Source organism: Rhyacophila brunnea, unplaced genomic scaffold (genome assembly GCF_057557595.1).
Source record: "Rhyacophila brunnea isolate RB1 unplaced genomic scaffold, BYU_Rbru_1.0 scaffold_16, whole genome shotgun sequence".
NCBI classification, from domain to species: Eukaryota; Metazoa; Arthropoda; class Insecta; order Trichoptera; family Rhyacophilidae; genus Rhyacophila; species Rhyacophila brunnea.
Window position 1 is genome coordinate 36,214,001 of NW_028232816.1, and position 27,774 is coordinate 36,241,774.

Here is a 27,774-nt window from a genome sequence, read left to right on the forward strand (position 1 = left end):
TTTATAATTATCGTTATTTTCTTTAAAATTTAATTAGTACTTATACCATGTCTGATCGCGCAAAACATATATTGCATTTAGCATCGGGTGGACTTCAAAATAAATTATCAATTAATTTAAAAAAATCTAGTAGTGGTGAGAGTGGTAAGTGCATACATTTACATACTTTTTACTTATTGATTATGATTGTTTTATTATTATGAAAGTTATTAGCTATTTAATCCTAGTAAAATTGGACAGAGTTTACATTTTGTATAATTAATTACCTAAATAAAAAAGAATTAGATATGAATGAAAATTGATATTGTATATGATATGTTTCTTTGAAAGTTCATAATGAAACGCTTAGATAATGATATCCACTATTTAAAGAAAATACTATTTGATAACCAATTAGCTTATGTTAATATTAAGTTGATTAATTTATAACGCAATGATTGCTGGTTTGCGCTAACCCTCTAAAATAATTTTATTTTGTGCATTTCTTCATTGTAATTCATACTTATCTGTATTTTTATATATTTAACTACTTTACTATTTAAATGAGATATTTTATGAATATCTACCAAATCATGGTATCTAATGTGCTTGTGTATTGATTTACAGATTATACTACTTGTATATTGGATGAAGCAAGTGGCGTATTCTGCAATGTGAAAAACATGGTGAATGAAGAATCCCTTGACAACGATGAAGTCATAGGTAAGCATAATATGATATAACCACTTTAACAACGTAAGACTATTAAAATATTATTCGATTCTTGGTGAAGAGACTGTGTGTGTATTAACCACTTATTAAAATATAATACAATTTATGTAATATTATTTGACATAATTTCACAACAAACAGGACCGTTTTTTTATGCTTCAATAGAAGATTTTATTTTTTTAAAGATTTTGTGTTGGTTTATAAGTTTTATAACACTATCCAATCAAAGTAGAAGAAACTAACCCTCATAGGTAGTAAATTATGGGGAATAAGTATTTGAATTATATTGCGTTTTATATTGATAAAACCTATTTTTTTGTTATATATGTAGCAGACGATCTATGTATTTTCTGAATACCACGAAATATTGAGATGTTAGAAAAGATTTAAGTTTTATTATTTCTGAAAAATAAGCAATTCTATAAGGTTAGGTACTGTAAACTCATATTTAGGAATGTTTTTTACTGGTATCACTCTGTTATCTACTTTTTTAATCATAGGGTATATACATTGGAGTATTAAATTATAATTTTATATTTTGTTTTTACAGATTCTAACGATACGACAGATAAGGATTACAATTCTAGCTATTCAGAATACTGTCCCAGTATAATTTCGTTTACATCGAGTGCTCCAGATATTGACGAATCTCCTGAAGTTTTGGATTACTTAATGGATGAAATATCGAAACCGCAAACTGATTCAATACAAACATACCGCAATGATTATCAAGATATTGCGATTCCGTCCACTTCAGTGCATTGTAATGACATAATCGCCATTCCAGAAATCATAATGGACAATGATACCTTGACAAATGAAAAACCAAATAATCCCAATTCGACTACACATGATGAAAATGATGTACGATCAACGTATTCTCCATCTAAAGGTGCAAAGAGAAGACGACAAGAAATTAATTGGAAAAAAAATATTTTGAAAACATCAATCAATACTGGCTCCACATATATTTCGAAGGCAGGAAAAATAGTCGATTGGTGTATAAACTATACAATAAAAGTAATAAAAGGTGAGATATTTGTATTAGCATAAAATAATTAATAACATTATGATTGTTCTTTCCATATTTTTAATTTAAATTGTGTTATCAATAATCCAATAAAATTAATTAAATGTGATTTATTTGTATTAACATAAAATAATTATTAACAATATGATTGTTATCTCCATATTTTTAATATAAATTGTGTTATCAGTAATCCAATAAAATGTGATTTATTTGTATTAATATAAAATAATTATTAACATTACGATTGTTCTTTCCATATTTTTAATGTAAATTGTGTTATCAATAATCCAATAAAATGTGATTTATTTGTATTAGCATAAAATAATTATTGACATTATGATTGTTCTTTCCATATTTTTAATATAAATTGTGTTATCAATAATCCAATAAAATGAATAAAATGTGATTTATTTGTATTAACACAAAATATTTATTAACATTATGATTGTTCTTTCCATATTTTTAATGTAAATTGTGTTATTATGTATAAAAGTAAACATTTTTTTCTCTCTCGTAGTTACTTGCGTTATATTTTAATTTCTTACATAACTTTTTTTATCCTTCCATAATTACTATTTTCCTGAATAATTTATATTACTTATTGTACATATTAACAATATTTATATAAATAACTAAAATAATTTAATTAAAACATTTTTTTTTTTGATTTTTTAAAAATTATCATACTTAGATACTTTTCTGTAATAAAAACTTCATACAAAAAAACTGTATGTCAATATGTCTCCTTACTCTTTGTCATTATTTTGTATTCACGCTGTCCTATTTCGAGCTAAATAATGCGCTATAATGGTTGTTCCGTACAAGAGCACGATAACTATGGTTGTGTTTAATAAAATCGTATAGAGTAAGAAAAACGCGACGTAAAAAACCGTTCTATACCAGAATATAAGTCTGCTGTGCGGAGTCAGTGATCTATTTTGTCCTCGCAAAAGCATGTTGAACCGAGTCAAAACATCAAGCGCGTAATATTATTCCAAATAAAAACGATTTTTGGTCATTATCTTAGCTGTTAATCAATTAATCACCATTAAATTTTGATAGAAATATAGACCATAAAATGGTCTATCTGATTTACTTAAATAAGATTAGAAAAAACTCACTCATTTTATTTGATGAATTTAATAGCGTAAATATTTTAGTTTTTTCGCTCTCCTGAACATTTGTGATTTTAGACTTACACCGGTTTTTCCTGGGGCCGTCGGTATGTTGGAATTATATGAGAAATAATATTTCGTTTGACAGGCGTCTTTTGCACCCGCGACCCGCGATCCGCACATCGCCTAGCAACGATCTTTTTAGACCGTGCCTCAACTAATGCATGGCCTTAAGAGAAATGGATGTTAGCTACTTGCTCAACATAATATTATTATGGAAGTTCAAATTTCGGGTATAATGAAAATAACAAGTGAATTTTGCCAGACCGGCAATTCAAACGTCGTACGCATGATATTATAAATTATAACCGCTGTGTCATCGTGGGCGAACAAAAAATAATGTACACTAATACAAGTGTAAGTGTGTGGTATATAATAATTATTGATAGAGCCGTTAGCTCTATGAGAACGAAGCCGGTCCTGATCTTAAATAATTTATTTAAAATAATTATTTATGAATATTTTTTAATTCACAAGATTTAAATAATAATATCTAACATTCTTTTCTTGAATATCCATAATTTTAAAACAAGTGCGAGTACGTTATAACAAAAATTAGTAGTGATCCTGACACAGGTTAGTAATTAAGGTAATTCAAAATCCGATTGCCAATAAGTAAATCGATTTAGAAACCCACAAAACAGATTAATACATATAATTACGATAGGCTATATCCCGATACATTACATTTTAACGCAGGGTTTTGAATGTGTGAGTGTCGTACGAAAACGAACCACGCATTATAGACGTGCAATAGTGTGTGTTGCAACCTTCAATGCACCAATATTAAATGAGCATCAATGTAGAAACCGAAAGCAGTTGTCAGTATTCGACGTATGACATATTTTTGACACGTCTTTAAGTTTATCCTGTATTCTTCCACATTCGAGATCGGTTGCCTGCTTCTCCACACACGTTAGGTATTTCAGTTCCTATTATTTCTGAGTTCCCTGATCTCACTCAAATTATTCACCGTTATTCTGGTAAATATATTTTGACTGAGAAAACGGTAAAATCGCCATTGAGGGCGAATCTCTCAGTCACCTACCCTTTGCAGGCGACATTGTTGTCTGCCAATCACTCAGAAGATCTTCAGAACACAATGAAAATCGCAAAGTAGGTTTTAAAGATCCTTATCACTGGCACTCCAATCGATTCGATCAACAACTACGTTTATATTGAGCAAAAATGTCAATTATTGATGGTTGTGTATGTAACGCGATTGCTCGCAGAACCAGTTCCCTGTAGAAACCGCTTCAGAGAGTACTACAAAATCATTCTTTAACTTCGTCGCAGTTATATAAGATACGTATAGCTTAGTGGTCAGGCACATGGGTGCGAGTGCCGGGGGACGCAGGTTCGAACCCTGCTGGGTGTCATATTTATTCAAAAAGATTTTTCGGTAAAGTTCCCGATATACCCGATTTACTGGATTATTTGTTAGTTTAGGTTAGGTTAGGTTGGGATAGGTTAGATTTGGTTAGGTTAACCTAACAAATAATTCAGTATATCGGCTATTTTCAAAAATTGTTTGCCGCTGTTGTATTCCTCATAACCGAACTGTACCGATTTTTCTAATGGTTACCTATATATTTCTGTATTTTAAAATGATGTAAGTATGTTTAATAATTATTTAGGAAACATTTGATATTCCCGTCATTAAGAGTGAAGACACTAGACAGTCAGTTTAAACATAATATTATTATTTAGATCTGCCGTCACTGCATAATATTTTTCATACTGTTGCTAAGCGCTTTCCTTGATGACGTCATTCATCACAACATAATACAGGGTGGTCATCTATATTTTGTGAATTATAATTATCGCGGCTTTGACCACGGCCCACCAACGCAGAGGTGGCCTGACGTGTTGTATTGACGACAGGATTGCCAGGTTGCAATAATATAATATTAAGTACCATATGTTTTAGTTAATAGTTAAATATATCGTCTCTGTCCTGGCAGAACACACTAACTGGAGAATACTAGTTTTGAGTAATTTGACTTTGAAGTTGTTAAAATGTTTGAAATGGTCTATCATATGAGTTTATTAAGTAATCGTAAAAAGGATGACTTTAAAATAAAGACTGTTTATTTTTTAAGAAGGTTTCCAGACGGTAAAGTTTGAAATAAGGAACATTTTGGTATAACTAACTCAATAGGTCATTTTTTCGGATTAGTGTCTTCTGCCAGAACAGTGACGATGATATGATATGTACCTATACATAGGCTTACCATAATTATGAAACTCTAAACCGGGACAGGAACGGGGTATTTATAGGGCAAAGAAACAAATTTAACCACCAGAAAATGTTTTATTATCTATTAAAAGTATGTACAAAAGAAGAATGCAGAAAGTCTGCTGCATAATTTTGAATTATTTTATTTTTTATTGTACCAATCGTATTTCTCGCTGGAATGAACTTTTTTCGCACCCTTACCCGCTATGGCTATCTTATCTCATACGCTACTACGGCGAATCATGGCAATTTGTTATTGACAATTAATTATTCATACGCGGAACAACATCGGAACAAAATGCCAAACCGGCCGAGATGCCGGGACCAATGTGTGAAACCGGGACGTATGGTAAGCCTATGTATACATAATATATAGGTACCTACTCTTTTCAGCACTACAACAGGCTGTGGGGCCTGATAACAATATTGTAGTAATATAATGAAGAACAGGCTATGAGAAAGTCACATTCATACTGTGTATTTATTTTCAAATATTTTTTGATCTCTTCTTCTTTTGCCATATCCGCCCCTTAACTGGAGCATATGGACACCACGCGGCGCCTCCAAGAATCCCTGTCGCTCGCCAGTCTTCTTGCTTCGTTCCAGGTCAAACCAGCATCCCGTAGCTCCGCCGTATACACTCTGTAGATTGTATTTAGCGGCCTTCCAGGACGCCGGAATCCAGTCGGCTTGAAGAACAGGCAAGCCAGGTTAAAGTTCTCTTCTGGCATCCGCAGCACGTGGCTGAGCCAGGTCCAACGTCGCCTCTTCATTTTCAGCGTGATGAAAGGCTGCTTGGTGCGTTCTCTTATCTCCTCGTTGCTCCTAAAGTCATACCACCGCACACCCAGTATTCGTCGCAAACATCTGTTTTCGAAGCTCAGTATACGACTGCTCTGAGCCTTCGTAAGGTGCCATGATTCGCTACCGTAAAGCAGCACCGTCAGAATGCAAGCGTCGAATAGGCGGCATTTGGTTTTGACCGAGTACAATCGTGAGTCCCAGACATTCCGCATCGAGTTGAATGTTGCTCCAGCCATTCCCATTCGGATAGCGAGCTCTTTCTGCAAAATGCCATCTCCCGTGATGTGTACCCCCAGGTACTTGAAGTTGTCGACGCTCTCGATGTTTTGTCTGTCGCTAATCAGAGAGAAATCTGGATCAGGACAGGTGCTATTACACAAGACATTGGTTTTCTTCGCGTTGATTTTCAAACCAACGCGAGAGGAGTTGTTATGCAACCTGTCGATTGTCTCTTGAATGCCCTCGATTGAGTTGTCGAATAGGACAGCGTCATCGGCGTATTCTAGGTCGCATAGCTTACGCACTGGACTGTGAGGGCCGCCAATTATATAATAAAATATATCTTTATCTAAGAAGTGTTCAACCTATGTGAGACATATATCCCTAATCTAAGAGAAATCCAATAATTACGAATATGCGTGACATGCAAATGCGTGTGTTAGGGATAACGCAATACGACCGCAAAATAAATCAATATATAATGAAGTAGGCAAGAGTACGCGATATGGTAGAGGTTGCTAACTAAGTTAAATGCTGGTAAAATTTTGTCAAATAAATAATAATAGAAAAAATGGGTGAAATTTTACAGGAAACTGTAAAAATTATCTTTATTGAAAATAGATCCTTATGAGATTTTTTAAGAAAGTTGATCATTGTAGTAATTGGTCGTATTCACTCGTGAGTATAATAACAAGTGATCAGAATGAATCTTGAACTCAATGTCTTCTGTTGACTTTTAAGTGGATTATTTTAGTGGTCGAAATGACCGGAGCGCCGCTCCGTCGCATGGCAAAAATAATTTGACTGTCTGTGACACATAATAAAAAAATCTAATTTTTACTTATTTTTATAAATTACACTACCTATGTTAATATTTTCGTAACATCGATTATTTTGGATGTGTAAATACGAGCGAAATACAATTTTTATGTTATTAAATTAAAGAGGTAGGTACCTAATATAATAAATTATATTCATTTCTATATCAACTTGGCAACATTTCCAATATTATGTCCTCACTTACGCTGCGGCGTATAGTATCAGAGGAAAGGAGAGACCGTTTATAATAAAGTAAAATAAATATTTGGCGTACCTACCTACTCTGCACGTGCGAATTTGGCGTGCCAATCAAACTTGGCACGCGTCCGGCCCAACGTCGGCGAGCTACACGTGGAAAATGAAATGCTCTATTATTGGCACAAGAAATAAATACACAAATACATCATAAGTGAGAGATTTCTGTGAAGTAATATTTTTAAAATTTCATTTTTAACAGCTGGGATATACTCGTAATATTTACTGCTGGATAAAATGCTTCTCTTAACACCTTCCGCTCATCCTGGTCTGATAATTATGTATTACGTTTGACGATTTAATACTTCAACATTTACTTCACAAACTTACTTACAACAAATACTTCAACTATTCATAATTTGTTTGTTATATATTTTTATTGGATCCTTGACTTAATACGTAGGTAGGTGATAAGTTTTTACCTAATTTATTGTATTGATTTGTTATTAAGAAAGGCCGGCCTTGCGCAGTCAAACCCGTGCGTATGGATGGCAAAACTGTACACCGCGCAAACCAAAAAGTGCGGCCTGCGTAAAATTCGACTTGCTTGAAATTTTAACTGCGCAAACCGAGTTTTACAAGCCGCGCTCAGTTCTTCGAAGGCAATGACATTGGAGGTTACGGTCTTTTTTCATTTTTGTTTTCGTTGGATTAAGAATACATATTACACATATTGTTGGTTCGTTTTTTTAATCCATTAAGCTCTGCCTAAACCAAATTACAATAGATAAAAATATTATATCTATAAAATATTCATATTTATGTATGATTTAAATGCATAATTTTAGATATTTTATAGATCTTAACAGCGTACCTCTACCCTTCGCCATTAGTATATATTATATTTAAGCAAAAAATGCTGATTTATATGCGAGTGTATGTTTCTTCTCAATAGCCATTGTTTGGTCCACTTGGATCTGGAGTATTTATTTCTCTTTTTTTAACTAATAAACAATAGAAAAACGCTTGTGACAAAAACAAATCATCACTTAACGACATTGCTGCGATTCCGAAAAACAATGTTTCCACGACGACGACTTCTGTCGTAACGTAATGAGGTTTGCGCAGTTTTAGTTGTGCCGTGTGGCCATGCGAGAGTGTTTTTTTGCACAGGCAAAACCGCGCAGGCAAGTCGCTGCCATGTGGCCGGCGCATTAGAGTTAATAGTATGTGTTGTCTTGTCAGTGTGTGTTTACCCTTTGGCGAAAACCGGGACACAAAAAACGACTCGGATGGAATAGTGTATTTAAATTCAAATTCCCTCAAGTACCTACCCTCGGTCGATAGTATGACAAAATGCACTGCATTAGACGAATATCTAGGGAAGATAGAGGGCAACAGAACATAAAGAAGAAGTCGCATTTCATGCCTGAAGAATTGACTGAGTGATTCAATCCAAGTACAAAACCAATCTCCAGAGTTAAAAGTAGGGGATTGACAAAATAATAGACAAATTTCGGTTAGAACACAGTACAATAATATACTAGTGTAGGTGCCAGGCTTGCAACCGAATAAGAAATAATAAAATTACAATCTACGTGCTGCTTTCGTGATGGGATAATGTTATTAATCCAATTGCCAATGTTGTATATTAATATCTACTATTCCATAGTTTTATTTTATTGTCTTTGCTTAGTTTTGTTTTGCGTAACTTACGAAAAAGTACGTGTAAGTTGAAGGACATGAAATTCAAATTGTTTTAAAATTACCGCGTAAGAATTGCTAGGTAGTGTTCGTTTTTTAAAATCTCACCTATTCAAATCGAGACCAATGAGGAAAACCGAAATAACAAATCATAAACAATAAAACATGCATAAAGGATTCATTGCCTCTGGTTTATTTTTATCGTCTCACCCACAGACAGGCATGTCCGACTCTTTGTGGTTTGTGTGGAGATTGTACACTTCTGGCGCCAATGAATTTGTTATAAAAATTACATCAATAATTATAATAAATAATAAAATCAATAATAAATTAGTATATTTATCGAGATATTAAAAAAACACTCACTCTAAAGTATGTGGGATGTATTCACATATCAAAATGCGTACCATTGTATACAATTAATGATAACTAATAAATTGCGTTGCGTCAGATAGATTTTATTATTTTTACTGCTTGAAAGTTGAATTTTTAAAACAAATTTTTAGTAAATGAGTAGGATAATTAAATATAAAATATTAATCTATCCGATCATACCAATATTATTGAAAGTTGGTAATCTCAAGGGACGGTAAAAATTACTTGACATAGGTAAATAAGTATTTGACATTAATGTTAATCCATTAATTATTTATCAATGATACATTCGTGGGGAACTGACAAAAGTTGGTAAGTCTCGAAATCATGTTATGCAGTAATTTAAATTCGAAAGTTTGTTTATGCCCTCTAAAATCAGGCAAAATGGTTATTTGTGCTTCATTATATTATGCACGTATATAATTATCGGGTGACATTGATTTTTTTCCTAGCATACTTATAGGACCTATATAGACACATAATCCGTTAATAAATTAATAAAAAATACCTAAATTATCGACAAACCAACGTTTTGCAGCAACACACGATATATAATATTTTTATAACACTAGATTTCCTATCGCACATGGGTATTGAGGGCAATGAAAGAGCGGATGATCTGGCAAAGGAAGCTGGCCATTCAGGGGTACCATATCAGTGGATACCAGAAAACCTGGACTGGAATGAGGCTATAAAGAAAATGGGCCAAAGTAGGTGGATAGATTTTCACCATAGGACATCATTAGAAAAGGGGAAATGGAGTAAGTCTATTCTATCATCACCACGATAGGTGCCCTGGTTTGTAGAGTCTCCTTTGACGAGGAATGAGCTTGAGTTAATACTACAGAGTACAGTTGCGAATTGCGGATATCTATGAGAATGTTGACGAATTGAAAGGTGTCCTGGCGGTGGGTAAGACGGAAGAGCTAGGCACAATTGTAAAGTTATTTAACAGAATAGGAGTGAGGACCTGATCGACGGATCCTCTTCTAGAAGAGAAGAGGCAATATTATTATGACAGCGAGTCGCAGTCACAAGAAAAAAAATAGAACTAGATCAGGCCATGTTGCCCAATGACAGTGGCGTAGTAGTAAAAGCGAAACGATCACATAAACACGCAGGCTTCAAGAAAACAACATTAATATTTATTGTAACCTCGCCGAAAATCGAACCGGGAGCCCCCATGTGAGAGCCCAGTGCCTTATTCACTGTACCAAGAGGTATATGTATAATATTATTTTATGGCCGCGATTTGAAATACTGAAATGCGCTACTTTTATCCGAATTTCACCTCACCAGTCCACCGCTGTTATTTGAGCTTTTTACATACTCGTGATTCAATTTTGTTACTTCAATTATGTCCGCATAGTCCACAACGGTTGAACGTAGACGCCCGTCCCTCAAATAGCGCCTCGCATCATCTCTCCTCTGCTGATTAGTATACTTGACGAATTTGTGATGAATTGTTGCAAGTGCGCTATTTTTTAAAAGTCTTATTTAAACTTCGGAACATTTTGAGATATTGAGAAGAAATTTTAGTAAATTGATCGTTATCAAATAATATGTTAAATTATATTATTATGTCAGCTGTGTAAGTCTCATTAAAATAACTTATATTATTCGTCTAGTCCTAGTGGTTTTCGAACAAAAAGTCATACAGACTTACAACGAGTTGAAGTTAAAAGTCTTCATTTTGTCAGGACAAAATATAGAGTTTCTAAAATAAAACCAAATTATTTGGTTTATTTAGCAGTTGTTTCGCATTTAATCTCAAAATTAAAAAAAATTGCACATGTCTTGGTTTTACACTCACGATGCGATATAATTAAATAATATTATTAGTAGGTATTGAATGATGATAATATATTTTATTTCAATAATATTATTAACCCCAATAATTTTTCAACAATGTCAAAACGTTGTCAGCCCATGGAATTAAATAATGTAGGTACTTCAATTATTGTATAAATTAAATCACACACATATTAATACCTACAACATAAATTTTGCCTTGCAGTGTATAGATATAAAAAAAGTGACTTTGATTTCCTTTGAGACCTTGGTACAGATCTGTTCAAGGACGAATCGTCCGTCATCATGACCGGACATTCCTCGCAATAGTCTGTGGAATTACAGGAAACAGTAATTAAACTATCGTCTCCTACAAAATAGGCTTCATTCATGTATATTTTTTCGTAAAAATAATACATGAGAAAATCATAACTTAGCAACTGTACAACCATAAAAATAAAACCGAATCTTGGTCAGATTATTGAAGTCAAACGTGAGGAAAGTACATTCAGCCGTACAAGATATAATTACTACTATCAAAATAAATACACATTAGTAAACTAAGGAGTGTCTTTTTCCAGATGAGACGCTTCCTTAGCAATCGTGGTCTTAGTTTAGGAATATCTGAGACTGCGTGTGATTTGCGGTTATGTTTTACCAATTATTTTATATGGTATGTAGGGGAGGTATAGATGCTTAAACAGGAGATGTCATCGAGAGTTGAGGTTTTCGAGATGTGGCTGTATAGACGCATCCTCAAAATTTCGTGAAATAATAGAGTGACAATGTTAATGTTAAAATTAAACAAAACTTCAGTACCTCAGCCATATTATGAAAGAACAAAGTACAATATTTCCTAAGTTATTATCCAAATAATGCTTAACGGTAAACGCGGCAGAGAACGCCGTTGCATTTTGCAACTGAAGAAACTCCGTGATTAGTACTCCAACGAACTGCTCCAAGAAGCAGATGATGGAGAAAAAATCGCCTTGATGGTGGTTGATCCTGGCAGGGGATGGCACGATCCACATAAATGTATATTAGGGATCCATAACTCATAACTATATTTTGTTAAATGTCAATAATTGTACTTAGTATTCTTTTTCGCTTATTTTGTTAAAATGTATTTATCTTTGAAAGCAAAAACAAACAGCGTGATTGTTTTCATTATTTTCTCGAACAAATTGATGCCAAATTTAAAACAGTTGCATCTATTTTTCCAACCATCAAAAACAAAACACATTAATTTTACCATATGTTGGCAGCAGTATGGGGTACTTACCCCAGCACCCACGGTGACCGTGCGGCTTAAGCGTTGGACTATAACGCCGTGGGTCCCAGGTTCGAATCCTGGGTCTGGAAAGTGCACATATTGTTTTTTTTAATTTGTGTGTGAGTCAGGATATGGACGTAATAGGTTGAGCAAGTGGCAGTCATCCATTTCTCGTAAAAAAAAACAAAGGCCCATATTATCCTATTAGGATAGGGCATGGTCGATAATAATATAATAATTAATAAATGGGGTTTTAACGCACTAATGGATTCAGTCATTTGTTTGCAGTTGGTACACGAAGAAAAAAAATATTTAGGGTTTTCTTGTTAACTCATACTTATGTTGAAGCTGTCTTTTCGCATGTTAATAGATAGGGTGGCTCATTTAGAAATGCCATATCTCAAGGATGGTAGACAATAACATCAACTATCAAAGATCCTTCTCTTCAAGGAAAAAAATAAATGGGGCCGTAATACCTATAATACGGTGGATATACTGTGTGAAACAAACACTTCATTAATCAGGGTAAGGCGGTGTACGAGGCCTGTTAGAGAGAGATGAGATAATTTATTGTATTCGTTGTCAGTGTGTACCTATTTATCTTTTGGTGAGTGCTCATAGTGACTGAAGATGCCGAAAGGCGAAACCCGGGTCGGAAAAAAGACTCAAATGGAATAGTACAATACTTAGATCCATTAGAATATTTCTGTGGTAATTCTTCAAGAAGATTCAAGAAGACTGCAGAGTGACAGAGATTGTTGAAGAGGCCATACGACGTTCATAATCTTTGACTGAGAAGTGGAGATAGGAAAATAAAAGAAAAACCTACTTTGAAACATTATTATTTAAACTTCTCTTCCTTATGATAATATGTAACTATAGCTAAGAGAATTTATTTCGCATATGTCATTGAACGGTAGTCAGTACTAAGTACCAAAGAGCGTCATCAAAGCAGTTGGTTTTTACAGGAAAATAATTGCAACTGTACCTAATAATTTTAAAATATTTAGTTTATTTTATTATTGACTTATTTTCCCAACGTACCTATTACTATTGTTTTACATGATATAAAAGTACTTACATTCGGATACCTGCTCATATTAAAACTAACATAAATTATTAGTGAGTTGTAAATAATTTTGGTATATATCGCACGACTTTGGTCGAAGGTTAAAAGTTAACGTTGAATTTTGAGCATAATGCGAAAAGATCACACAAAAGCCAGTAGATAAAAGGGGCAGACAAGAGTTCCGTGGTAAAATGCCAATGGGCCGGCATGTTGTTCAGCGAGTGGACAACTACTGGGCAAATGCCGTCATACAGTGGCACCCAAGGAGCACATGCTTTTCCCTCCACCACCCATCACGTCTCCAAAACCATTATGTAGGCTAATACCGCGGCGTAATGAACGTTAGGCGCCCTTTAATCTTGTACTGAGACCTTAGTTGGCGTGCAGTAGTGTCTTCATGATTCCTATTTTGATATAATATATTATTACGGTCATTCCTCGATTAGAAAATACCTTCTCGCTCACCGTAAAATGCAGTAAATTGTTTGAAAGTTGAGAAATTTTCTCTTATAGATATCAAGTCACAAAGGCCGACCGATCCAACTGACGGTCGAGTTGACTTTAGACGCTCCCAAGGAGCACTAAATGATCATTAGGATGCCCTAAAACCTGCTGTATAGGCGAACTCATAAAGTTCGGTGGATGTACGTGATAGCGAAGAACAAGGTACCGATAAGACTGGGTAGAGCTATGAAGATGCGTTCATCCAGTAGTGAAACAATTCATATTAATGTGATGATGTGAACCATAAAAGTTGAACTATTTTTTATTAACTATATCATGTTTGTGGACGTGTTAAACAAGTTAAATTTATAATTGTAGGTATTTATCATTTTACTTTAATATCTACATAAGCACATACTTTCTTTTATATTCTCTTGTTATATTGGTTGTTATTTGTAATTAAGTTATTTTTTATAATTTGTATTTATTATGTATCGTATTGGCCATTCGCTGTAATGCCATAATACTCTTTTTCCAAATAAATAAATAAATAATTTTAATTTCGTCCTTCCGTCTTGATACTTAATCTGTAGTAAACTGATGTATCTATATTTTATTTTATTTAAATGCTAATTAATGAATTGTTTCTAATGAAGTTTTGGTATTTGGCCTGTGGTTCAGAGTATTTTTTCCACGTTCATCAGCGTTCGTTCACATTTGTGCAAAAAAGTCGCTATTTTTGACTTTCGACTTTCGCGAAAACACTCTCAAATAGATTTAGATTTTGCACCACGCCGACTGATTTTAACACGCGTGCACAAACTGATACGAATTATTACTTTACAATATTTTAAAATAAGAATATAAGTAGGTACCAACTCATTATTTTTAATTAAATTAATTTAATTAAATAGCAACACGTAGAGTTGGGTTTCGGGAATTTCCTGACGGGAATTGTCGAGAAATTTCCAAAAGTTTCCATCCCGAATCTCGAGAATTGAAATTTTTAACATTTCGGGAAATCCCGGATTTCGAGAATCTTTTCTCTGGATTCGGAATTTCGTTATTATCAAATATTAATTGAAATAATGATTTTCTATATGAAACAAGTGGACAGAAAATACAAAACGTTCAAAGACTGATGTCGACTCCAAATGAGCGCAATTTTTGCAACATCAGGGAATTTTGTGTCTCAAAAACGTACGCGATTGTCAGACGTAGCGATTGACAGTCTGTGTTTTTTGAAATTCTACTCGTATTTTAGTAAGTAATGTTTTGAATTATTTTTGTTTTCCTACTTCTATTTTGTTTGTCTTCTTACATAAATAAAAAAATCATATTATTTTGGAATGTGTCTGTTTTTACACTGATATTAGGAGTTTTACAGATTTTTTTAAATTTCCCGATTTATCGAGAATTCTCGAGAACTCTTTTCGGGAAATCCCGAATCTCGAGATTGAGATTTTCTCTGGAAATACTCAACTCTAGCAACACGTACAGTGATGTTTACTTTTTAATTTATTTAGATTTAGGACTTCAATTAATTTTTCTTTGAATTAGAATTGACATAATTCGGAACACCTCACAAACATACCTATTTGAAAACACGTGGCGGCGGGCGGTTCTTTAATTGTAATCTATCGGTATTTGGTCAATGTGCTAGGTATAACTATACCAATTAAACCACCTGCAATATAAACCTAATGACGACATACCTAAACAATAATTATTTACTATTCGTTCGAGGTTTTTTTTTCAGTTTTAGTTAATACTGACGATATTTTTTTTGTAATTTTTAATAAACTTAGATAGGTACCCATTTATTTAAATTCATAGATGACACCAGGATTTCTCACAATTTTAGTTTAAACGTACTTGCACTTGCTAATAATCGAAAATTAAACTTGATAAATATCCAACTAATATTTGTATTCTTTGGATTGTAGAATGGTAAGATTTAAAAATATAGGATTCATTATCGAAAACACGACTGTGTTTAGGAAAAAGGGCGTAACCCTCGATTTTTTGAAAAGTGCTTTTATTAGATATTAACAATGTATACAACCAAATACACATTCTGTAAAAAGGAAGTAAGCCGCAAATGCAGATGTATTATCTAAAGTCAGGTTTTAATTGAGCTTTATTAAGTTTTAATTTAAGGAAAAAAGCATTTACCTTAAATTTTAATGATTTTCTGTAATAACTTCTTTAATCATTAGTAGATCGAAAAGATATTAGACCAAATCATCAATCATCATGCACCCAATGTCTGTGCATATTTTTTTTTATTAATATTGAACCAAAATCATTCAAAAAACGTTTTTTGCCACCCCTAAAATTTGATCTGTGTGGGTTACGCCCTTTTTCCTAATCACGGTCGACAATATAAACACATTATAAATATATCTTTTATAAAGTATAGATTCATATTTTATTAACAGTAGAATTGAAAAAAAAACAGTTGAGAATTAAATAAAGAATTAAGAAATATGAAAACAAAATAAGTGACAAAAGGTGTAAAATTGAACGATATAAGTACATTTATATAAAGTAATAAAATAATAATTATGAAACTATTGATATACTAGATCCCAAGTACATGACATACCTTATCCAGTTCCCTGGATACTAAAACAGCGACTGCATTACCTCTTTAGATTTCTATGCTTATTCGCTGTCTCAGGTACTCAGTTGAACGGCACTCACTTGTTTTATCAGTCAAGTGACGACGGATCTTAGTCACTGTCTTCAATACAGAGGATTCCGAGATTTAAAATGTCTCGAAACCCAGGGGATAGACGGTATATTAATTAGGTGGCAGACAGTCGTATTTTTGGCTTTGTTAAACTCAGCTTAATGGGCTGCTGAATCTAACGATTGGACTGATTTATTCAGGTGTGATGCCTCGAGTGTATCCACCATAGTTGCATCCCGAACCATACATTTCCGTTTCCTCCATGTAATCATCGTGATACCACTAGGTCCTCTGCCATCTTATCGACAGACACCAAGCGGCTCCTGCTTCGACGGAACTCTAATCTATCTAATATTTAAAAACAATCTTCTTTCGACCATGTCCGATCCTAATAGAATCGTATGAGCCTCCACAGAGTAGAGGTTTGTATTGACAGATTTTGTTTTTTACGAGAAATGGATGTCAGCCACTTGCTCAACCTATTAGGTCCATACCCTGACACCCACAAATTGAAAAACAATATGTGTACTTGCCAGACCCAGGATTCGAACTTGGGATCCACAGCGTTATAGTCCAACGCTTAAGCCGCGCGGCCACCGTGGGCAAGTATAACAAAACAATACGTATGTCTATAAAAGTGCAGGTAGTTTAATTTGTAAAAGTAAAAGTTTGTAGTAATTTAGCTGATTTGCTAAATTATTATTTGCTGAATTAGCTGAATGCTGATTGGGAGGTCCCACCCGCCACCAATATTTTTTCTTTACATTAATAATGTATGGAACGTACCATTGAATGTCATATTTAGTCAGAGATTTTTCTCTGAATTCTAGAGAAGCACCCTAAATTTTTTTTTTCAAGCAATATAATTTCACTAAAGGGCCATTAACATTTTTAACGATGTCAACATTTTACTCTTTTCAGCTTAGTTAGGTGACAAAACGAGACTAATTTTCGCTTCAAATAAAACATATTTGACAAAGAATAAAGCACCGTGTCCGTGTGCCAAATCATTATATATATATAGGTATATATAGTATGTCAGTGGCTGATACGTCTTACAAAGGAATTGCTTAGAGCCTAGTTACCTTACATATATATTAAATTATATTATATATAACAAACTAACAGAGTCATCGATATGTAATGAAATGAATTAGTTTTCGCAATATGTCTTCTTGCAGATTTGCTGCGTCGTATGGTAATAAGTTCAAAGTAGGGAATCCAATCCCGAGCCAAATTTTTGATCCCGGGATTTTGGGATTACAATTTAACGATCCCGGAATTCCGGATTGGTCCTGGGATTGGCATTTTTTCGATAGTTAATATTAAATTTTTATATATCTAAAAAACATTGATAAAATCGATCAAAAATAAATCTAGTATAATTAAATTTATACTATTTAAGACATTATTTATTGTTAATATTGTGCACGATTAATTTTGGAAATCCATAGGGTTAATAGAGTAAATAATATTTCAATATAATTAATATTGTGAGAGTACAACAGTTTTATTTATTTAAATAAAATTAAAAAAAAATGAAGTGGCAACACATGGGTAATAAATCAAACTTAATGCAAACTCAGTTTATTTCTTATGTCGTTATATGTTATTAAAAGTATTTTTTCTGTTATATTTTCATTTTTATTTTATTTTCCATAAAAATTGATAAAAAAAATCAATCCCGAAAATTTCGGCATTATGTTTACCAATCCCGGGATTCATAGGTATCGAAAATAGTCCGGGATACCGGGATTGGAATCCCTAGTTCAAAGGTTGTATGTAATAATCGAGCCGTAAATTTATCATGTTTTCTTATAAAATATCATGACATCTACCAGCAAATTATTGTAAGAAACTCATAAATTTCACTGTAATTCGAAGGTAATTAAAAATTAAATCATTTGAAGAACTGTTTTTATAATAATATACCTAATATTACAATAAAATTGTACGTATAAAATATCATTTTATCGCCAATGGTTACTTAGAGAATCTTAAGTAAGCGACATTTTTTAATAATGTACCTATTAGGATTTTATCTTTTTGAAGACTTATTTTCGAAGCATTAAGTATGTCCTTTTGACGAAATGATTTAAAATTTTCTGAGAAACAAAAGAGCGTTGGAACAGTCAATTACTTTATTCAAATGAGTAGGTACCTACCGAACGAAAAAGATGTAAAAATGTATTTTTTTACTTTGTGAACGAAACAAGTAAGGTGTTAAATATTATTGTTTTAATCCCAGAATTTTTGACCTGAAATGAGTCCATAAAAATATAACTATGCTTTAAGAATATCAAGAGCAGCGATTTCCAAACTGGGAGGCGTGGAGTGTTGCAAAGGGAGGCGCGAAAAGCTTAACACAAATGTAGCCACAAGTTTGCTGTTTGCAAATGCATAGTATATAGAAAACTTGGGGGCCTGTATAATTTAGGAAACACTATTTCAGAGTACCACACTGCCCTTAACCTCAGCGATAGGTAGCCCAGCTTGGGGGCCCGCTTCAGGATGTGGGGCCCATGATAGAATCCATTTGTCAATGAACGATGATGAATTTGGATTGACTACTACTGAAAAGGAAAAAAGTGATAGAATTATCATGCGATATATTTTCATTGAAACTAACACCCTAGTTTTGGTTGAATCGAAGTCAAGAATAATATAATACTTTGTCAAGAAAAGCAATGCAAGTTTTAAGTAAAGTACTGCTACCATTGAATATTGATTCGTAACATCATATTTATGCGAACCTGGATTTTCTGCATTAGCTGCAATGAAATCCAAATATCGATCCCGTTTAGTAGAAAAAAAGCACTTTAAGCACATCCATCGCATGAAAAATAAATTAATTTAAAAATGAATATAATAAGTAATAAAACCTAGTTTATTTTTATAATTATTAGGTTTTTTTTCATTTATGTATTAAGTACATTTTTGACTATTTAAAAAGGTGTCTGTATTATTTAATGGAATAAAGAGGGGGGGGGGAGGCGCCAAGATTAGATTTTTTTTAAAAGGGAGGCGTAGTAACATAAAGTTTGGAAACCACTGACCTAGAGTATAAATGCATGACGTTTACATGACATTAAAAATAAAGAGAATATTAAAATATATTGTTAACAGTAGTTCATCAACAAGTAGCGTAGTATATAAGGTACCTATGCAACAATGCTAAATATGTACATGAACGTATGTACCTAGTAAGCTGATAATTTCAATTTCATTTTTTTTTTACATATTGTGGACATTACTAAATATAAATTTAAGACGTTCACAACATTGCATGAAACATTATTATAAAGACGAAAGAAAAAGAAAAGTGATAAAAGGGATAAAAATGAAAATATAAAAAGAGAACATAATAATATAAACATACAAAATCAGTGAAAATACAAATGTACATATTATAGATGTTTAAAGAAGTACACCGAGTTTGCAAAGGAGACCCTATTTTAAAAAATTATAAAATGGCGTCCCATAAAACTCACCTCACGAAAGTGGAATATATCAACACCCGAAGCAATTTGGTTGAACATAGTTATTGCCCTCCCAATTGGCATTACCAGTGGCAGGTTGGTTCTGCAGCTTGGGAGAATAAACAACTGATCCGTATTTCTAAGATAGTTATCAGGGACACACAGGTCAACAATACCCAGAATGGCAGAGTTCTCATTTATACATCGTATGAGTCTAAAAAATACGTAGTTAAATAAAGATCTCTTCTAAATCGAAGACTGCAGTATGTAAGCATACCTAATAGACAGTCAGTTGGATAAAGCCACCGATAGTATCCATACAACCTCAAGTAAAGGAACCTCAAGAATTGTCTACCTAAACTCACCTGATCAAACAAATTGGAGGTTTCCAAACTTTTTCACCACCTACCTTACACTTACACTACACATGTCGTACCTACGAAAATAATTCTTACATGGTGCTGTGAAAATATTTGTTCTTTTTTGAGATTAGCTGCCAATTTTTTCAAAGACTTTTTTTAGCTTTTCTGAGAAATTTACAAAATTCTGTTCAGAATCTTTTTATCTCTTCCGGTTAAATTTTACAATCAGGAATCTACAAAATCAATTTAGCTAAAGGATAATTCACTCAGATAATGAAAGAATAGTCAATGGAAAATGCAAGCAGGCAGGCAAATACTTTTGTTTTTCCAAATATAAAATGGTTCATGCAGACAACCAGAATGACTCCAGGCCATTAGAGTTTTCAGTTCCTAACTGTACGTATTGGCTTTGTCTCCAAGCTATATCAGCTTGGCCTAATAGAATCTTATGTGGTGAATTACAGGATATCGATCCCATCATCAGGGAGTATCCACATTTATGTCGGTTGAAAGGGAAGAGATTTTCAAGATGATCAAATCCTCAGTTAGTCCGGCCGGCCAATGGAACTTGGTTTCTACGAGGGAAAATTCCTCGGTTTTGAAAGTATTTTCGGCATTTTAAGGCGAGCAACAAGGTATTTTCTCATCAAAGATAGACCGGAATAGATTAGTTATATCGAAATAGTAATCACGACTCTGGATCGTTCAGCACAACACTGAAGAGCGTCAAACGTTCGTTAGGCTACGGTATTCGCCCGCATGGCAAGTGGTTGAGGGAAAAGGAAAGTAAGGAAAAAGCAGTTTATATGTTGATATCGCATCAAAAAAAACCTCACTAAGCATACATTATTGAGATTGTGTGAGATTGAGATTGTCTGGAAATATTATTTTTTGATCAGCCTGCGGGACACGTGGGAGTTATTTACGGCTTGATATCATTACCTTAAATCACTTACCAATCTATAACATTAAGTACCTACTACTAAATCAGAATTCTATACACTCTAATACATGAATGTAAACTAAATTTGACATCTATATAATATTTCGATTATTTTGAATGAAGGCAATTCTTGACAATTACGTCCGTGGAGGCCCATATAATCTTATTAGGATTGGACATGGTCGAAAAAACAACCATGTCGACTGTTCCTAAAGATTGAAAACACGTTACGTTAACGTGACAAACTCAAATGCATTTATTAATACTATCGACCGAAAGTTATCGGAATTGGAAATCGGGATTGATGGAATTTGATTTTAAATCCATTAGAATTTAAAATGCATATTATGATACAGATGTTCTTATTGAAAATGGCATATTCTTTAACACGTGTCCATATTTTTCCACACTCGAGATCTCTAGCCTGTTATACCACACCCAGTGGGATAAGCCAGTTCCCATTAATTTTGTGTTCTCTGAACGCTTGATTTCACAATTATTTAAAAAAAAAAAAAAAAAAACTTTTTTTTAACCATAATATTTATTGCATAATAATATTGTGTATATTCGTATAATCCAAATTTACTTAAAAATAATTTTTAAAAAAATGTACCGAAGTAATTTGTATAGTTACTTTCATAATTTGAAAACTCGTCAGAGAAATATATAAAAATCTCTTTGAAAACCTATCCAACTGCGACAAAATTAACTAGTAGATAGTTTTTACAATTTTCTATGAAGGGCTCTCTAGATAATTACGTTAATTTTTTGCAGTCGGCTTTTGTATTTTAAACCAAGTAATTGATTACTTTAATCACTAACCGGTGTCAAGATCTCTCCAAAGGTTAGTTATATGTAATGTACTTTCACTTAAACTCACAAACTATTTATTAATGTCTATAGCCTTATTTTAGTAATATTTTTACGTCAAACGTCATTTTAAATAAAATAAATTATTATTATTTACTAGCGGTCTTTTAAAAGTGGCATATAAATAAAAATATCGTAAATTTTATTTCGCACGTAAAGTAAAATAAACTGCAAATGTCCAGCGAATCGCATTCCCTTTCAAAAACAAAAAACACGATGAGAAAAAAATAATTCGATAAATCAAGTTTTTTTATCATAGAAAAATACAACACCGGCCTCTGCTGGATGGAAAGCGAGCGTTTTTGCAACATAAAATTTGATCAAAATATTATTTGGTATTTTTTTATGTTTCAGTCCATTGGAATGAATTGACATATAAAATAATGTAATACTTCAATGGGTCATCCAAATAAATATGTATTATTATATTATTATCCCGTGTAATAACATAGTAAATGATTATCACGAACGAAAAGAATAACAAGACATACACTCTCTATAACATATATGTAATAAATAAACAGGTAACTATTTATATACAGAAATGCTACCGGTTGGGCCAATTATAGTGGCACTCATTCCTTTTTTACCACCTACCTCGAATCTCCAGATATTATTGCAAGTCAACGGTTACGTATCATAAATCGACTGTAATTGCAAGTTTCATTTAGTTTCTTCAAGACAGCTGACGCCCATATGCTTGTTAAAGCTACGACTCTATCTTATTCGATACGATCGAGGCCGCGTTTACTACAGAGTGACTCATCTAAAACGCATCTTTTCAACCTTCAATGCCCAAAATCTGATACGGTTTGAGAGAACGTTGCGTCTGTCATCCATCCTAAGCATCATTTATCCCAAAACCCAAGTGAAACGGTTAGAGTGACATTCCGAACCGTCCGTTTACCAGAGCGTGAGTGCGTGAATACTGAACCAGTTCCAGCGCGCACTAGCCCTCTCAACATAAAAATTCAGTGTCTGGCATCTACTCCACCATCCACTTCAAAAAGCGCAACCAGCTATAAAATATTTGATTATGAAAGATGTGTGTCGTAAACTCGTAAACGCTAAGAAGGTTGGAATAAGTCACCATGCTATTTTGTATAACTACTATACCCAGTTATTGAAGGCCTCACAAAATCTCAGCCGCCCAGCACCACATCCGATCTTTATCAGACATATCTCAGCGCCTTACGTTTGGTATGAAGCATCAGTATGGAAATGTCTCAGACCATGGACCCCACAAGGGGGGGGGGGGGCTGACAGGGCTCTAGCCTGGGGGCCCGGCGTGGCAAGTCGACCAAATAAGTGAGATAAACACACATCACAAATTTGCTCTAATAGTAAAAAAAAGTCGTCTGCGGAGCTATTTACCTTCAATAATGTTATTATTTAAAATTATGTGGTTGGACAATGCAATTTTTAATTGTATATTCGATACCCGACAACTCCATAATTCAAATGGATGTAGGTAATAAAATATACAAAAAAAAAAACACTAGATATATTAATATAACTTTAGAGCATTACACTGCCTTTATCCTTAACGATAGGTAGGGGGGCCGCTTCAGGATGTGGAGGCCATGTCTCAGACAGACAAGAGTAATATACAATGTAATTGGATGCCTCAAATTGTAACATGATGGTTCAAGAGTGCCACGGGTTTTCTAATGGCCACAGGCCTTGCGTATTAACTGAATGTGCGAAAGGAGTGAGGCCAAACCTTCGAGAAGGCTGTCCAATGGTCAAATCATCCGGGTCAAGAATTATTATTCTCTTTATCTAAATAATTTGTATTTTCCGTCCCTGAGGGGGGGGGGGGGGTTTCCGAAACTAAATCCTGTCATGTGCGCCCGAATGGATACTAGGCATAAAACAAAAATAATCATTTTTGTGTAAGTATCCAGTATGTAAGAGTTCAGAGATTTTGCATTTTGGAAGCCACTGATTTCTCAGATATTTTTAAAGCTACGACCGTAGTCGCCGCTCTCTCCCGAAATTGTCTTGGCAATCCCACACAGAGGGCAGTTTTTTTACATACTTTACCCGTCGTAGCTAAGAGATGAATATGCAGCGAGTCGTCAGAAAACACGTAAAACAAATGTCGTTAATGACAAAAATCTTTGCCGCGCGATTTGATAAACGATGCAATTATTTCCGCCAAAGTATTCTGCACATTTTTTCGCGCGCAATTTTCGCGGAAAACTTTTGTTAGGACGCATTAAATAGACTGCGAATTCGTTTTTAATACACTCCGCGCTGTTTTGTGATATTTTTTAACGCAGGATTTGTTTTGATTTTTGAAGCGTGTTCGCGTTATTTATATGACAAATGTTTGTTTTTGGATATGATGAAAACTTTGTATGAGTGATTACCAGATTATATATAATAAAACCCTTTGAAATATTGCAATATGTATCATTTATTTTATTCTGTCATATTTGTCAGTAAAGTCCAGAGTATCTAGGTATAAAAAGGTTAGAAAAACTTTAAAAAAAATAATATTTTTTAAAAATCGAATACAAACGTAATCGTACGTATTACCCATACGAGAGATGTGGCCAGACGACGTTTATAATAAACTAATTCAATATAGTATTAATATATTATTGTATGCGGTCATGAGTGGTTGAGTCGAGAAAGTTGGGGGTACTTTTAGTCGACTATGTAGCCACGACATAAACCTGGGACAGAATGATAATAGTTAAGTTGGATGCTGTCTTTTCAGTCCTATTATATGGAGTATAGGGGTAGACGCTCAGAAGACTTGAAGCTTTTGAAAGCTGGAAAACTATAACTACTAATCTCCAAAATGAAAAAAACCGAAGAAAAAAAATATGAAAGTTGCCATACTTCAGCCACATCATGCGGCATTCCGAGAGTTATTCAACTTTAACTTCAGTACCTCATCATTAAAGGGAAATGTTTGATATTCGGGGCCCTGGTAGAAGAAAAACATCCTGGCTCAAAAACCTCAAAGACTTAAAATTGAGCGTAGTTATGCACAAAGCAGCCGAGTCACACAAACCTCAAACAGAGATAGAAGCACTTTTATGTAAATTGTGTTTCTTTAAATCAGCAAAGCCTCTGTATACTGTGTATACTTTTTTAATGATAAATATTATATATATATATATATATCATAAATTATGATTTTGTTAAACTTTTGAAGAGATAAAAGCATATAATCTATGAAAATTTAGTGTTTTAGCAGTCCAGGTGTTTTGAGTAAAATGATTTTTTTTAGAATGTGCATTCTGCAGAATGCAGCCATCTCTTATTTTTGTGAGAAAAGTCTTTATTTTTGATTATTTTCTTTAAAAATAGCTTTCTAAGTTACTAAATTATTATGGGAATTTCAAAATTCTGAAAATAATTCGAAAAACTTGTAAATTATACATCAATATTTAGCTGCCTGGCACTATTTTTTATATGAAAAATCTGTATATTATATTATTATATATAATAAAATGAAAAACATATTATAATGTAATTGAGAAAATGATGTTTATTTATTGAATGTAGAAAAACACACCTTACGTAAGTACATAATATTATCATTTGGCTGCTTTTTGCAGAACGAATATTGGATATTTTTAGAACGCATTTGTAAGACATTTTTGTATGACAGCAGCTTGGTTGCTTTATGCAAATCCAAAATGTCATATTCTGCGATTTGCAAAATCTTTAAAACGCATTTATATGAGATGTCTGTATGACAGCAGCTTGGCTGATTTGTGCAGAACGTAAAACAAACGTGTGAGATTATGGAAATCACAATAACTCATTTTTTTTTTCAAAATTGTGGCTTGGCTGCTTTGTGCATAACTACGCTCAATTTGAGTTCAGCACTCCAGCCCTATTATATAGAGCATTGATGGATGTAGAGAAGAATCCTGTGATTTTTTTATTCTTAACATTAGAAAATACAATATAACCTAATGACATATTATAATATGTACGTTTTTCTTACAAACTCTAGATAATATTATTATCTAAATTGAGCTCACCAATATACCACAGATACTTTATTTTAGACCGGTTCATTAACTCGACACGGATATTAGTTATGTTATTATTAATTTGCCAACTTAAAAGTGTTTATAAAAATAATGTTATCAGTTGTTCCGTGTGCTCGGCGACCGTCGCACGTCACCAAACGAGATAGCGAGTGTTTACAAATTAATAATAACCAGTTGTGCGCGCGGCGTAACAATAAATTATTGTTACAAAGTTGTTTACATTTAAGTGTCTCTGACTACAGGGGCGCTTATTAAAAATCAAAAATACAACGTTGCCAGCAATGGATCACCAAAAAGAAACCCAACAAACAATGTCTTATGCATCAGTTGCTCAAAAAATGCAATTTCCGAAGAAGGAGCAAGCCATCGTTTTAGATGTTATCGAGGGCATCTCTATACGAGAATATACACTGTCAATCGGGAATAAGGTAGGTCCATGTCATATAAGATATGTATCTAGGATTTCCCAGGGAAGAATATGTATATACTTGAGTAGTGAAGAACAAGCAGATAAATTAACAGTAAATAAAGAAACAGTTAAAATTGGAAACCACGTACTAGAAATCAGGCCGCTGATCACCAAATCAAAGAGGATAATAATATCAAACGTGTGTCCTATAATCCCACACAGCGTTCTGGAATCAAAACTCAACGAATTAAACATAAAAACTACTTCACGTATTACAAGCATCAGAGCTGGTATTAACGAACCGGGCTATGCACATATTTTAAGTTTCCGGAGACAGGTTTATGTAAACCCAGAAGACACTATTAAACTGCCAGAGTCAATGCAAATAAATTTTGATAATACCCTGTACTGGATTTACTTCTCCACCGAAAAATTTACATGCTTTATATGCAAAGAAGAGGGCCATCTGGCCAAATATTGTAAAACAACTGGAAATAATGAACCTCACACTGTACAATTGCCTGACTCTCTCAATGTACCAAAAGTGTTAACCTCTCTTTCGTTAGAGAGAAAAAATACACTCCAGGAGGATGAACTAGCCGCAGATATAGAGTCGGACAACTCTATTATCAACAAGGATACGCCAATCGGTTCAAAAAGGCCGTTGACCAGTCCAACTGATATCAGCAGCGTAGAATTTGAATTTGAAGATACAGTGAAAAATAATGCAATCTCACGCATTCCTGCACTCCAACAGACACCAAAAAAATCAAAAAAAGAAAGAAAAAAAGTATCCACTGAAGATACAAATGGACTTTTGTTACCTGCCAAGGAACATGTTCAAAGTAATCGTCATAGATTTCCAATCGATTATGAAACATTGCTCAGTTTCCTTGTGAAAACACATGAAAATCCCAATACCGAAATGATTGCTAATGAATTTACTACTGATATAGAAGCTCTTAATAACATGCTAACAGAAATCTATAGTCATTTAAAAGAACGCAGCATTAAAAGTCGCATAACAAAGATCAAGAAAAGACTCAGTAATCCACAATTAAAAGTTTCCAGTGAAGATATTAGTTCGTTGGAAGGACAAGAGGAACAATAACATAATGCATAATTCCAGCAACAAAGTTAACCAAT

General features: G+C 33.5%; 1 protein-coding gene across 1 annotated transcript; it reads left to right on the forward strand.

The window, feature by feature from the left end:
• LOC147074673 (uncharacterized) lies at nt 1-27,739 on the forward strand. The gene is made up of 4 exons (XM_085943999.1): nt 1-144; nt 607-702; nt 1,262-1,741; nt 27,195-27,739. The coding sequence occupies exons 1-4, from the start codon at nt 48-50 to the stop codon at nt 27,737-27,739; spliced, it is 1,218 nt and encodes a 405-aa protein (XP_085800125.1). The 5' UTR covers nt 1-47.
• The last annotated feature ends 35 nt before the right edge of the window (nt 27,740-27,774 follow it).

Coding starts and splice junctions, on each gene's coding strand:
- LOC147074673 (XM_085943999.1), top strand. CDS start 48: ATGTCTGATCGCGCAAAACATATATTGCATTTAGCATCGGGTGGACTT. Junction 145..606: donor ATCTAGTAGTGGTGAGAGTG/GTAAGTGCATAC, acceptor ATTGATTTACAG/ATTATACTACTTGTATATTG. Junction 1,742..27,194: donor TACAATAAAAGTAATAAAAG/GTGAGATATTTG, acceptor CTCTTTCGTTAG/AGAGAAAAAATACACTCCAG.